Source organism: Leptodactylus fuscus, chromosome 9, assembly GCF_031893055.1.
Source record: "Leptodactylus fuscus isolate aLepFus1 chromosome 9, aLepFus1.hap2, whole genome shotgun sequence".
Taxonomy (NCBI): domain Eukaryota; kingdom Metazoa; phylum Chordata; class Amphibia; order Anura; family Leptodactylidae; genus Leptodactylus; species Leptodactylus fuscus.
In genome coordinates, this window is record NC_134273.1 from 31,626,624 (window position 1) to 31,639,603 (window position 12,980).

Sequence of the window (12,980 nt, forward strand, 5' to 3'; positions counted from 1 at the left end):
GTGATGTCACAGTACAGAAATAATATACATTGTGATGTCACAGTACAAAGATAATACACAGTGATGTCACAGTACAGGGATAATACACACAGTGATGTCACAGTACAGGGATAATACACACAGTGATGTCACAGTACAGGGATAATACACACAGTGATGTCACGGTACAGGGATAATATGCATAGTGATGTCACAGTACAGAAATAATATACATTGTGATGTCACAGTACAGAGATAATACACACAGTGATGTCACAGTACAGGGATAATACACACAGTGATGTCACAGTACAGGGATAATACACACAGTGATTTCACAGTACAGAGATAATACACATCGTGATGTCACAGTACAGAGATAATACACACTGTGATGTCACAATACAGGGATAATACACAGTGATGTCACGGTACAGGGATAATACACACAGTGATATCACAGTACAGGAATGATATACACAATGATGTCACAGTACAGGGATAATATACATTGTGATGTCACAGTACAGGGATAATACACACAGTGATGTCACAGTACAGGGATAATACACACAGTGATGTCACAGTACAGAGATAATACACAGTGATGTCACAGTACAGAGATAATACACACTGTGATGTCACAATACAGGGATAATACACAGTGAGGTCACGGTACAGGGATAATACACACAGTGATATCACAGTACAGGAATGATATACACAATGATGTCACAGTACAGGGATAATATACATTGTGATGTCACAGTACAGAAATAATATACATTGTGATGTCACAGTACAGAGATAATACACAGTGATGTCACAGTACAGGGATAATACACACAGTGATGTCACAGTACAGGGATAATACACACAGTGATGTCACGGTACAGGGATAATATGCATAGTGATGTCACAGTACAGAAATAATATACATTGTGATGTCACAGTACAAAGATAATACACAGTGATGTCACAGTACAGGGATAATACACACAGTGATGTCACAGTACAGGGATAATACACACAGTGATGTCACGGTACAGGGATAATATGCATAGTGATGTCACAGTACAGAAATAATATACATTGTGATGTCACAGTACAGAGATAATACACAGTGATGTCACAGTACAGGGATAATACACACAGTGATGTCACAGTACAGGGATAATACATACAGTGATGTCACAGTACAGGGATAATACACACAGTGATGTCACAGTACAGAGATAATACACATCGTGATGTCACAGTACAGAGATAATACACACTGTGATGTCACAATACAGGGATAATACACAGTGATGTCACGGTACAGGGATAATACACACAGTGATGTCACAGTACAGGGATAATACACACAGTGATATCACAGTACAGGAATGATATACACAATGATGTCACAGTACAGGGATAATATACATTGTGATGTCACAGTACAGAGATAATACACAGTGATGTCACAGTACAGGGATAATATACATTGTGATGTCACAGTACAGAAATAATATACATTGTGATGTCACAGTACAGGGATAATACACACAGTGATGTCACAGTACAGGGATAATACACACAGTGATGTCACGGTACAGGGATAATATGCATAGTGATGTCACAGTACAGAAATAATATACATTGTGATGTCACAGTACAAAGATAATACACAGTGATGTCACAGTACAGGGATAATACACACAGTGATGTCACAGTACAGGGATAATACACACAGTGATGTCACAGTACAGGGATAATATACACAGTGATGTCACGGTACAGGGATAATATGCATAGTGATGTCACAGTACAGAAATAATATACATTGTGATGTCACAGTACAAAGATAATACACAGTGATGTCACAGTACAGGGATAATACACACAGTGATGTCACGGTACAGGGATAATACACACAGTGATGTCACAGTACAGAAATAATATACATTGTGATGTCACAGTACAGAGATAATACACAGTGATGTCACAGTACAGGGATAATACACACAGTGATGTCACAGTACAGGGATAATACATACAGTGATGTCACAGTACAGGGATAATACACACAGTGATGTCACAGTACAGAGATAATACACATCGTGATGTCACAGTACAGAGATAATACACACAGTGATGTCACAGTACAGGGATAATACACAGTGATGTCACGGTACAGGGATAATACACACAGTGATGTCACAGTACAGGGATAATACACACAGTGATATCACAGTACAGGAATGATATACACAATGATGTCACAGTACAGGGATAATATACATTGTGATGTCACAGTACAGAGATAATACACAGTGATGTCACAGTACAGGGATAATATACATTGTGATGTCACAGTACAGAAATAATATACATTGTGATGTCACAGTACAAAGATAATACACAGTGATGTCACAGTACAGGGATAATACACACAGTGATGTCACAGTACAGGGATAATACACACAGTGATGTCACAGTACAGGGATAATATACACAGTGATGTCACGGTACAGGGATAATATGCATAGTGATGTCACAGTACAGAAATAATATACATTGTGATGTCACAGTACAAAGATAATACACAGTGATGTCACAGTACAGGGATAATACACACAGTGATGTCACAGTACAGGGATAATACACACAGTGATGTCACGGTACAGGGATAATATGCATAGTGATGTCACAGTACAGAAATAATATACATTGTGATGTCACAGTACAGAGATAATACACAGTGATGTCACAGTACAGGGATAATATACATTGTGATGTCACAGTACAGAAATAATATACATTGTGATGTCACAGTACAGGGATAATACACACAGTGATGTCACAGTACAGGGATAATACACACAGTGATGTCACGGTACAGGGATAATATGCATAGTGATGTCACAGTACAGAAATAATATACATTGTGATGTCACAGTACAAAGATAATACACAGTGATGTCACAGTACAGGGATAATACACACAGTGATGTCACAGTACAGGGATAATACACACAGTGATGTCACAGTACAGGGATAATACACACAGTGATGTCACAGTACAGAAATAATATACATTGTGATGTCACAGTACAGAGATAATACACACAGTGATGTCACAGTACAGAGATAATACATACAGTGATGTCACAGTACATCTAGGTAGGTAACTTTTTTTGCACGGCATGCTGATTTTAATGAAAAAGATCAAAAAGTCAAAGTGATATTCATGCTGTGCAATAATTAAGATTGCCAACCGTTAAATAAAATGGACTTGCAGCTGTAAATGATGGGCCCAATCTCCAAAACCCCCTAATACAGCATAGCATCCTTCTGCTGGACTTTTATTGTGTGAGAGTCTTAGCCCACCGGCAGATCTCCTTGTACTCCTTGCACTGGGTCTGTCCTACACTAGAAGCTTCTGTTGCAGGTGCAAAAAGGTCCTGACAGAGTATTGCAGCAGACTGGTAAGATGCCATTGGACACTGCAAGTGGACAGGGTTTTGGCTGTGCACAGTTATTGCACCATCAACCACCAAGCCTACCATCACCCCTCAAAATCTGCTGTTTGGGAATGAGTCGTATCTGGATACCTATATGCTAGGCAATGATCACTCCCTTACATTTGATACAACTCAGTTCACTCCTGTGCTTTACATTTTAGTTTTGGATTTTCTCCTGGGTTGACTTCTGGGTTTATGGAGGTATCTTGGATATTTAGTGTTTTATTGGACACTTGGTACCCAGAAGAAAAGTCTATCAGGAACAACCAGACACATAAAAGTAGATAGTCTGTGATCGAAAAACAAATCCCTGGGTAGCCGCTGAACAGAGGAAAGCCCTAATGGGTAGTAATGTCTGATATCTTATGTTAGGGCTCATTTGCAGCCTTTATCCCATTGGTATATTTATGGGTTTTCAGAAACTATGAAGAAGTGAATCCGCCTGTTACTGTTTATACTGGCAAGGGCCACAAATACAGCCTTGTAAATGAGTCAGCACTGGCTGCTGGCATGACGTCCCATTCATCTACATACCTGGCACACCTCCACCTAGCACAGGCTGCCATTGTAGAAGCCGAGCCAATATTTGTCAGTACAATCTAATGTAATAGGAAGTCATTTCCCATTTCCCTTTGCTAATTGTCATTTCACAAACCACTTCAGATATGGAAAGAGAGAGGAGCACAGGGGTGACATCTTGTACCCATTAGCTCTCACTTGTGTTCAATAGCTGATTTTGTGATGAAGAGACAGAAGGATTGGAGCGAGCCTACAGTCTACAGAAGATCTGGGCTTAGTTCTACATGCATGAATTTGTGTCCGTGCAAAAAAAAAAAATGGCTTCCAGGCGGAGAGGCCGCATACAGACACCGAAGTCACCTTTAAAAACCCATTCAGATGAATGAGTCTTAAAACTGACCGCTGTCCCCTTTCCAGTTTCCTCTGGATTTAAGACAGAAACCTGGGGGCGGCCATCCGCGGTAGTGTGAACCCAGCCTTAAACTTCCGAAAGTATTCTTAAAACTACCTTAAAGCGGGATCATTCAGAGAGCAATGTCAGGGACTGTTGACCATCAAAATTGTCTACTAAAATCTGCAAAAGGTCCTGTCCTAGTTGGTAGTGACTGAGCCGAATAGCCATGTATTGTATGATACAGGATCCTGTGCCCTATGTTATACGTACCCTGCACTATAAGCGTATCATCAGTCTCCAGGCTGAGATAAAACTTAGAAACTTGTCACACATCTCACGCTGCCAGGAATGTTGCCAAATAGGCTTAGTAAAATAGTATTATTTTTCCCCTAAATCTCTAAAACCCCTAATCCTTCAAGCTGGTATATTGTAAGATTGCTGCCAGTACAGAAACCTTGTCTTGTTTACTTGCAATGAAATTGCATCAGCAGCGCTGTTTTTGTGTTTCTTTGGGGTTTTGGGGGACGGGTTCGTGGTAGCGGCAAGCTACAGCAACTGAAATAACCAATTATTCCCTAGTGTTCCCCTAACCAGACTCTATTCCAACTGCAATACCATAATAATCTATCCCTATCGTCACCTTCACCCATACAGTAGAATGGAACATGTGGAATTTTTTTTTCTTGGAAAAAAAATCCATTAAAACTCTTATTGCTTTGCACTTTATATGACCTATTTTTTACTTGCCATTTATTATTCACACAGCTTAGCAGATTTTTTGTTTTTGCCATTTTTTTTCTCCTATTATGAAATCATTAAGAAAATGACTTGAAAAAATTTGTGCATGGGCCACTATGGGGCATAATACTGTGTGTGCAGGGGTCACTATGGGGCATAATACTGTGTGTGCAGGGGCCATTATGGGGCATAATACAGTGTATGCAGGGGCCACTATGGGGCATAATACTGTGTGCAGGGGCCACTATGAGACATAATACAGTGTGTGCAGGGGCCACTATGGGGCATAATACTGTGTGCAGGGACAACTATGGGGTATAATACTTTGTGTGCAGGGGCCACTATGGGGCATAATTCTGTGTGTGCAGGGGTCACTATGGGGGATAATACTGTGTGCAGGGGCCACTATGAGGCATAATACTGTGTGTGCAGGGGTCACTATGGGGGATAATACTGTGTGCAGGGGCCACTATGAGGCATAATACTGTGTGTGCAGGGGTCACTATGGGGGATAATACTGTGTGCAGGGGCCACTATGAGGCATAATACTGTGTGTAGGGGCCACTATGGGGGATAATACTGTGTGCAGGGGCCACTATGAGGCATAATACTGTGTGCAGGGGCCACTATGGGGCATAATACTGTGTGCAGGGACAACTATGGGGTATAATACTTTGTGTGCAGCGGCCACTATGGGGCATAATACTATGTGTACAGGGGCCACTATGGGGCATAATACTGTGTGCAGGGGCCACTATGGGGCATAATCCTGCGTGTGCAGGGGCCACTATGGGGCATAATAGTGTGTGTGCAGGGGCCACTATGGGGCGTAATACTGTATGCAGGAATATGGTTTGTGCAGGGGGAGGGGGGGTTGGGGACGGGGGGGGGGGGGGAAACCATGTCAAATGTAAGAGGTGCAGCTCTCCATCATTTGGGACCCCCTGTGGACCTCAGAGACAGAGACGATACCCTCATCTAATAGGGCCTTAACTCTATTGTTTGTTCAGTCTGATCAATACACTGCAGTTGAAATACATCATGTGTAGCGTTGGATTTGGTGCAAGTCATGGTTTAGACATCAAGGATTTTTTTTATCATTTGGATTGCAATGATTGATAAAATAGATTGGTTGAATGTCTTGGAGATTCACCAAATCTGGGATTCAGTTTAGTTCATGAACTCCTCATCTGAGCTGCTTGGAAGTCGAAGGTGGGAAAAGGTAAGCAAGCTCCGTCATCAGCTACTAACATTGAATGACTTTGCTATTGTTCTATCCATCACAGGGCAAAATGTAGGCCCCTATATGGGTTTTTGACACCCAGAGGTAAAGAGGATGGGTCAAGCAGGGCCGGGACCTCTCTATCCTGGGGCTCCCCTGTTTACTGTGCTGTGTTGTGTGGTTTGCAGTGTTTTATATACTGGGTATATAGGGATTGATATGAGCAGGAGCATGAGTAGTTTACGTTATTGACAGATACCTGGAGCCATATACTTAACACATAGACATTATCATTGCTTGGACTGGTAGTGATTGACATTTTAATTAAACCAAATGACACGACTAGACTTTTAAATTAACTACTAAATAGAAAAAAAATCCCATAAAATAGTTATCCTTCATTTCCTGCAGCAGAAAGAACAACTGAGTTATGAAACAATCCATTTTTCTGCAAGCAGATATTGCCCAATAATGTAGCTATGTGTCCCGCGAGAATGACATCAAATTTACTTCAATATGTTGTTTTAGAGCCAGTTTATACATAAACTCCTAATAAAAAGGAGTCGTGCAGTATATCTGCTGGGCCCTGATACACGGATCTAATCTACAGGAGGATTATGTCATGTACCCATCGCTGGAAATTAAAAACATGTTTCTTTTTCCACAGCGAGTATGCCAACAAGCGAGACAGAATCAGTAAACACTGAAAATGCTGGTGCAGATGGAGAGAATGCAGGGTGCTGCGGTAGTATGTGGTAAGTTTAGGAATAGCGGGTGCTGCGGGAGTATGTGGTAAGTTTAGGAATAGCTGATGTTGCGGTAGTATGTGGTAAGTTTATTAATAGCAAGTGCTCTACTAGTATGTGGTAAGTTTAGTAATAGTGGGTGCTGTGGTAGTATGTGGTAAGTTTAGTAATAGTGGGTGCTGTGGTAGTATGTGGTAAGTTTAGGTATAGCGGGTGCTGCGGTAGTATGTGGTAAGTTTAGGAATAATGGGTGCTGCGGGAGTATGTGGTAAGTTTAGGAATAGCGGGTGCTGCGGTAGTATGTGGTAAGTTTAGGAATAGCGGGTGCTGCGGTAGTATGTGGTAAGTTTAGGAAGTCCTGACTTCAGCCCATACACCACCAGAGTCTGTGTAGTTCAAATAATGAGCTTATAGCTGGTTGCTATGGGGCAGAATAGTTTTAATATGTAAGGCTGGTTTGTTTTTTATTCTTTTTTATATATATTAATTTATATTGTCTCTGTCCACTTCAGAAAACCACAATGTATACAATTATACCTCCCATCAATTTCTTATTTCAGTCTTTATTGTCCTTGTTCGGGTAACATTTCGACTCTTTTATAGCCAGATTGTTTAGTTTACAAGGAGCGCTGCTGTGCCATACCTGACGGTATCCCTGGGGTCTGTTCATATTCAACTTTAATGTGTGTAGGTTCCCTCTGGCATACTGCTAACAATCCTCTTTTATTTCTTTTATTGCAGTCAGTCCATTTCCAAGTCTAAATTCAGGTATGTTTGGCGAGACGCACACCTTTTCTTGCTTGAAGTTTTATCTCTTAGTTTGATCTTCTGCAATTTTTTTGTGTTAGTTTTATTTTTGAACTCTACCTTGTGCTGTTCACCAGGGGAAGGAATTGGCTACTGTTCACACTGTGCATGTGGATTGGCAGAGGCACAGCCTCAGTACAGGGTGATACAGCTTGGTTTTAACCCTTGTTATTCAGGCTGTATCACATATTGTATTATGTTTTCATATGAGTTGTACAGACCAATGCGTGTCAGTTTAGCTGGTGCAGGTCATTGAGCAGACATTGCCGAAACCTTAATAGGGGGAACAGAGTTGTGCCTAAGGCCAGGTTCACACGGGGTATTTTAGACCGGAATTTGACGCGGAGGCCGCCTCAAATTCTGGACCAAGAAACCCCGTGTGATCCCGCCTGAATTGCACCACTAGAGAAGCTGTCTGTTGCTCTCCTGCAGTGCAGTTCACTGGTGTCAGGGTTTACCAAGGCTACCTATTGTCGGGAAGGAGCTTTGTATTCAAAGAGGTTGTCCAGGAATTTAACAATTCATTGAGGAGGCCGGGAAGCTGAAACATTAAAAAATCAAAAAAAAATCATACTCGCCTGTTCCCAGAGCTCCAGTGTCCTGCGCTGCACATGACCACTGAGGCCACGGATTGGACACAGGAAGGCCAGAGACAGGCGAGTTTGATTTTTTTTTTTTTTTTTTCTGTTTCACCATCCTCGACCTCCTCTATGAGCTGCAAAAATTCCTGGACAAATATTTTAAGACTCATTACCTGTACTGGGAAGGAAGATGGAGCCTGTGCAGTTTGTTAGAAAGAAACAGCAGCTGCTCAGAGTTCTGCATGCAAGGCCTGGCCAACTGGATGTAAAGACGCACATCAGTGACCCTGAAACATCAGAACCAGGGCACCCTCCGGCTTAGTGGTGACGCAGGTTCTACAACGCAAGTGTGGCTTTCTCCATGTGAGCAGAAGCACAGTGTCTGTCGCCAAGGCCCAGAGACCTGCTTGTTGTCTGCCGTTCCGCTGCTGTATCTCCATTGTGTGCAATCTGCATCCCAGTAAAGAAGCCTGCAGTGAAGGCGCCACCGTCTCCAGATAGTGTCTCCTTTCCTTCACCAGAGAAGAGATCTGGTAGGAGACCTGCAAGAGGGGTGTTGTCTGGGTGGTTGGCCCGTGTGGGCTGACCAGGCAACGTTATGCCAGCCATGGAGGACTGTGGCGCTGTGCACACAAGACCACTAGTGGGGAGAAGGACATCATTGTGCAGTGGTAACAGACACACTGCCTATACCAGGGGACTAGGAATGGTATGGGGATAGTAGTTGTCAATGTATTCATAAATTACTAGAACAGGGGAACTAAGAAACGACTCTCCAGTATAGTTATTTTATGAAGAATACACACATTTAATGAAATTGACATGAACTCTTTACATGGAAACCCCTGTCCTTTTGCCCTGTTGTCATAGAAGACCAGCTCAGAGACTTGCTTTTAAGAAGCGACATTCACTATATTTGTCTTTGCTATTCCATACATTTCTTTTTAATAACATGGGCACCTATGGGTGTAATTCTTTAAATACATATTCTTGAAGTTTTTGCAGAGATTGCCTCCTGATGGAAACCTGGGACAGATGCTGTACAATGCAGTGTGCTAAAAGCCTATGCTAGCTGTTTGCCAAAACCTTTTCTTTTTCAGCAATTATGCCCCCCCCCCCCCTCCCCAACTTCCATATAGTTGTGCATGCTTGGGTGGGTGGCAGGACAACACTCTATTGGCATGAACACTCTCTGCCTACTGGGGGTGGGCATTGTGGTCCCTATTGGCGTAGTCCACCAATTTATGGTCAGATTTATATGTAACTCCAAGGTGGACACTTAGCGTATGTGGTATAGTATATGCCACCCTGTGCCACTCATCTATTAACATGCCTGGAAGGTCTGATCGCTGTGCTGCATCAATACCACTGAACAATACTACTGTGAATACTTGTATGTTACCCATAATAGGTTTATGTTGTCATTTGGAATGTAATTTATCTATTTGTCAATTATTGTGAATGTCAGTCTAATGATAAATGTTATCCAACAGTCGACGCTGGCGTCGGTGGAACCGGTTCAATCGGAGAAGGTGCAGAGCGGCAGTGAAATCGGTCTCATTTTACTGGCTGGTTATCATCTTGGTCTTTCTTAACACTCTGACTATCTCGTCCGAGCACTACGATCAGCCCATGTGGTTGACTCAAATACAAGGTACAGGAATTTATTTTTTTGTGTGTGTGTGATTTTTATAGAAATTTTCAAATAAACAGTAAACAAACAAACCAAGGTAAAGATTACTGCCAGAGACGGAAATGGCGGTAAAACACATAATAGGGCGGCAAAAACAAAGTTGCAATACAAGAGGTACATGAATTTATATGATCAGTTTGATTTATTCTTTTAGGTTGAATAATAATCTATAGTATTATAGCTGGATTATGTAGTATGGCTGGGATGAGCAACTTTTGGCGCTCCAGCTGTTGTGAAACTACAACTCCCAGCATGCTTCAGTGGCTTCTGTGGGTAAAGAACAGTAAATGTACTGGGAAGTGTTTCACAATAGCTGGAGTGTCAAAGGTTGCTGATCCCTTTAGTAAGACATAGTGGAAATGACTGCATGTAAATACATGGTTTACACCATTTTGATGATCCATGGTGTTTTTTTTCTCTTTACATGCTATCCATCTGAAAGGATATTGGGGTCCCCCAGGTTTAATACCCACACATTTCTACTGTAGCATTACATGCTGACCATCTGAATGAGTGGGGGGCTTCTCCAGAGCTGCTGTTCGCTGCAGCACTGGGCTTTGGCTCATAAAAAGCATAGACCTGTTGGTACTAATATTCTTTCTCTGCCCTCCTGACACCAGTCACCTATGAACATGCTATAACCATGATTGTCATACACCGTTATGTTATATCATGTGGTCGCATCCTTCAATAGTTCTAGCACTGTATACATTGCTATACTTGACTTGACTAAAGTGAGGAGACCTGCCTTAGTAAAGAATTACTGAAAGAACAGGGCACATTTACTGATATTGTCCAATGGTTAGTGAGAACCTAGATTAGACAAACTGAGGCTGAGGCCCCACGTTGCGGAAACGCAGCTTTTTTTGTTGTTGCGGTTTTTTGAGCCAAAGCCAGGAGTGTATTGAGCAGAAAGAAAAAGTATAAAAGCTTCCTATATATTTCACATTCCTTTTGTAGCCATTTTTGACTTTGGCAGCAAAATCTGCAACAGAAAAAGCTGCGTTTCCGCAACGTGGAGCCTGAGCCTAAAATTGCTACAGGTTTATCAGTTTCTAATGCTTTTTGATCAATCTGTCACATTATTAGATCGCTTTTGTTATATAAAAGTGATGTAAGAAAGTTTTATACTTGTGACTGCATATAAAATTCTTTCTGAAATATTTCTCAGTTTCTATATTGGCCACTAGATGGCAGCATAACACACAAACAATCCTAACTGCTAAGTCTACAACATCTTGCTTTCCATCTTGCTGCGAAGTCTGAATTTAACCAGCAGTGTCATCTTGTTGCTAGTAACTATTAAGTTTCTGTGTTGCAGATATCGCTAATAAAGTCCTCTTGGCTTGTTTCACCTGTGAGATGTTAGTAAAGATGTACAGCCTGGGCCTTCAAGCTTACTTTGTCTCCCTTTTCAATCGGTTTGACTGCTTTGTGGTGTGTGGAGGTATCACTGAAACCATCCTGGTGGAGCTGGAGATCATGTCACCACTGGGGATTTCTGTGTTTCGATGTGTCCGACTCTTGCGAATCTTTAAAGTAACCAGGTAACCTGATGGTGGTGCTGATCCTATGTCTTCTCCAGGTTTGCCTGCTATTCATCTGCTAATGTGCCCCTTATTTTGTTTCCAGGCACTGGGCTTCCCTCAGCAATCTTGTAGCATCACTCTTAAACTCTATGAAATCCATTGCTTCCTTATTGCTCCTCCTTTTCCTCTTCATCATCATTTTCTCTTTACTTGGAATGCAACTATTTGGGGGCAAGTTTAACTTCGATGAAACGCAGACAAAAAGGAGCACCTTTGATAACTTCCCGCAGTCTCTCCTGACGGTATTCCAGGTATGTAGAATTTCCAGGGATTTCTGGGATTTATATATTGATGACCTATCCTAAGTCACCGCTATAAGACATCAATATGTGATCAGCGGGGATTCAAGACCCAGGACCCCCACTGATGAAAAGCTTGAAAGGGCTACAGTGCTTATGAGCAGTGCAGCCTCTATCCTGTGTCCAATGATGTCATGTTCATCAGTCACATGGTACAGCGGCAGCCCAGTACCCCGATGGGGCTAAACTGCAATACCAAGGACAGCCCATATGATGAGTACAATGCTGTGCTTGGGGTTCAGTGAAAAGGCCACAGTGCTCATTCTTGGTTCACATCTGCTTTTGTATTCCGTCGGGGAAGGTCTGCATGGAGATCCCCTGACCGGAATACAAATGGAATTGCAAGCGCTGTGCTGTAAAAGCACACGAACCCCATAGACTATAATGGGGTCCATGTGCTTGCTGCGCGCTGCCCACACGAATTATGCAGACAGTTAAGTAGATGGTGAACTACTTTCCTGTCCATATGATGCCTGCGGAGATCTGGCAGTAATCTCATGGATCCCATTATAGTCTATGGGGTCCGTGTGCTTTTACTGCACCAGCGCTTGCAATTGCGTTTGGTATTCCGTTTGGGGGGGTCCCCATGTGGATCCCCCCCGGACGGAATCCAAATGCAGATGTGAATGAACCGTTACCCACTTATTGCCGCTTCATAAACCAGCTGATCTCACTTGTGTAAGAATAGATCATTAATATTTAAGATGTCCCATAAAACTCCTTTATTATTTATGCTAGTTCTTTCTAGATTGTGACAGTCTATAAACTAATGTCAGTAAAGGTGTCCACCATACACGTTCTCTAGCAGTCCGTCCAATACTCTGTTGTCTCACAACTCGTTTTTTTGATTTCACCAAAAACTTATTCAGCTCAGCCAAGTGTGCATGTGTTTTCAGTGGGGAGA

At 42.1% G+C, this 12,980-nt stretch overlaps 1 protein-coding gene across 9 annotated transcripts in view; it reads left to right on the plus strand.

The window, feature by feature from the left end:
- CACNA1D (calcium voltage-gated channel subunit alpha1 D) overlaps positions 1-12,980 on the plus strand; it is a 252,174-nt gene that overhangs the window by 140,408 nt on the left and 98,786 nt on the right. For all 9 annotated transcript variants that reach the window (XM_075287149.1, XM_075287141.1, XM_075287143.1 and 6 more), the window contains 5 exons: positions 7,029-7,116; positions 7,849-7,875; positions 9,989-10,149; positions 11,510-11,735; positions 11,821-12,028. In XM_075287149.1, coding sequence (XP_075143250.1) covers positions 7,029-7,116; positions 7,849-7,875; positions 9,989-10,149; positions 11,510-11,735; positions 11,821-12,028 — 710 coding nt within the window. The remainder of the gene's footprint in view (positions 1-7,028; positions 7,117-7,848; positions 7,876-9,988; positions 10,150-11,509; positions 11,736-11,820; positions 12,029-12,980) is intronic.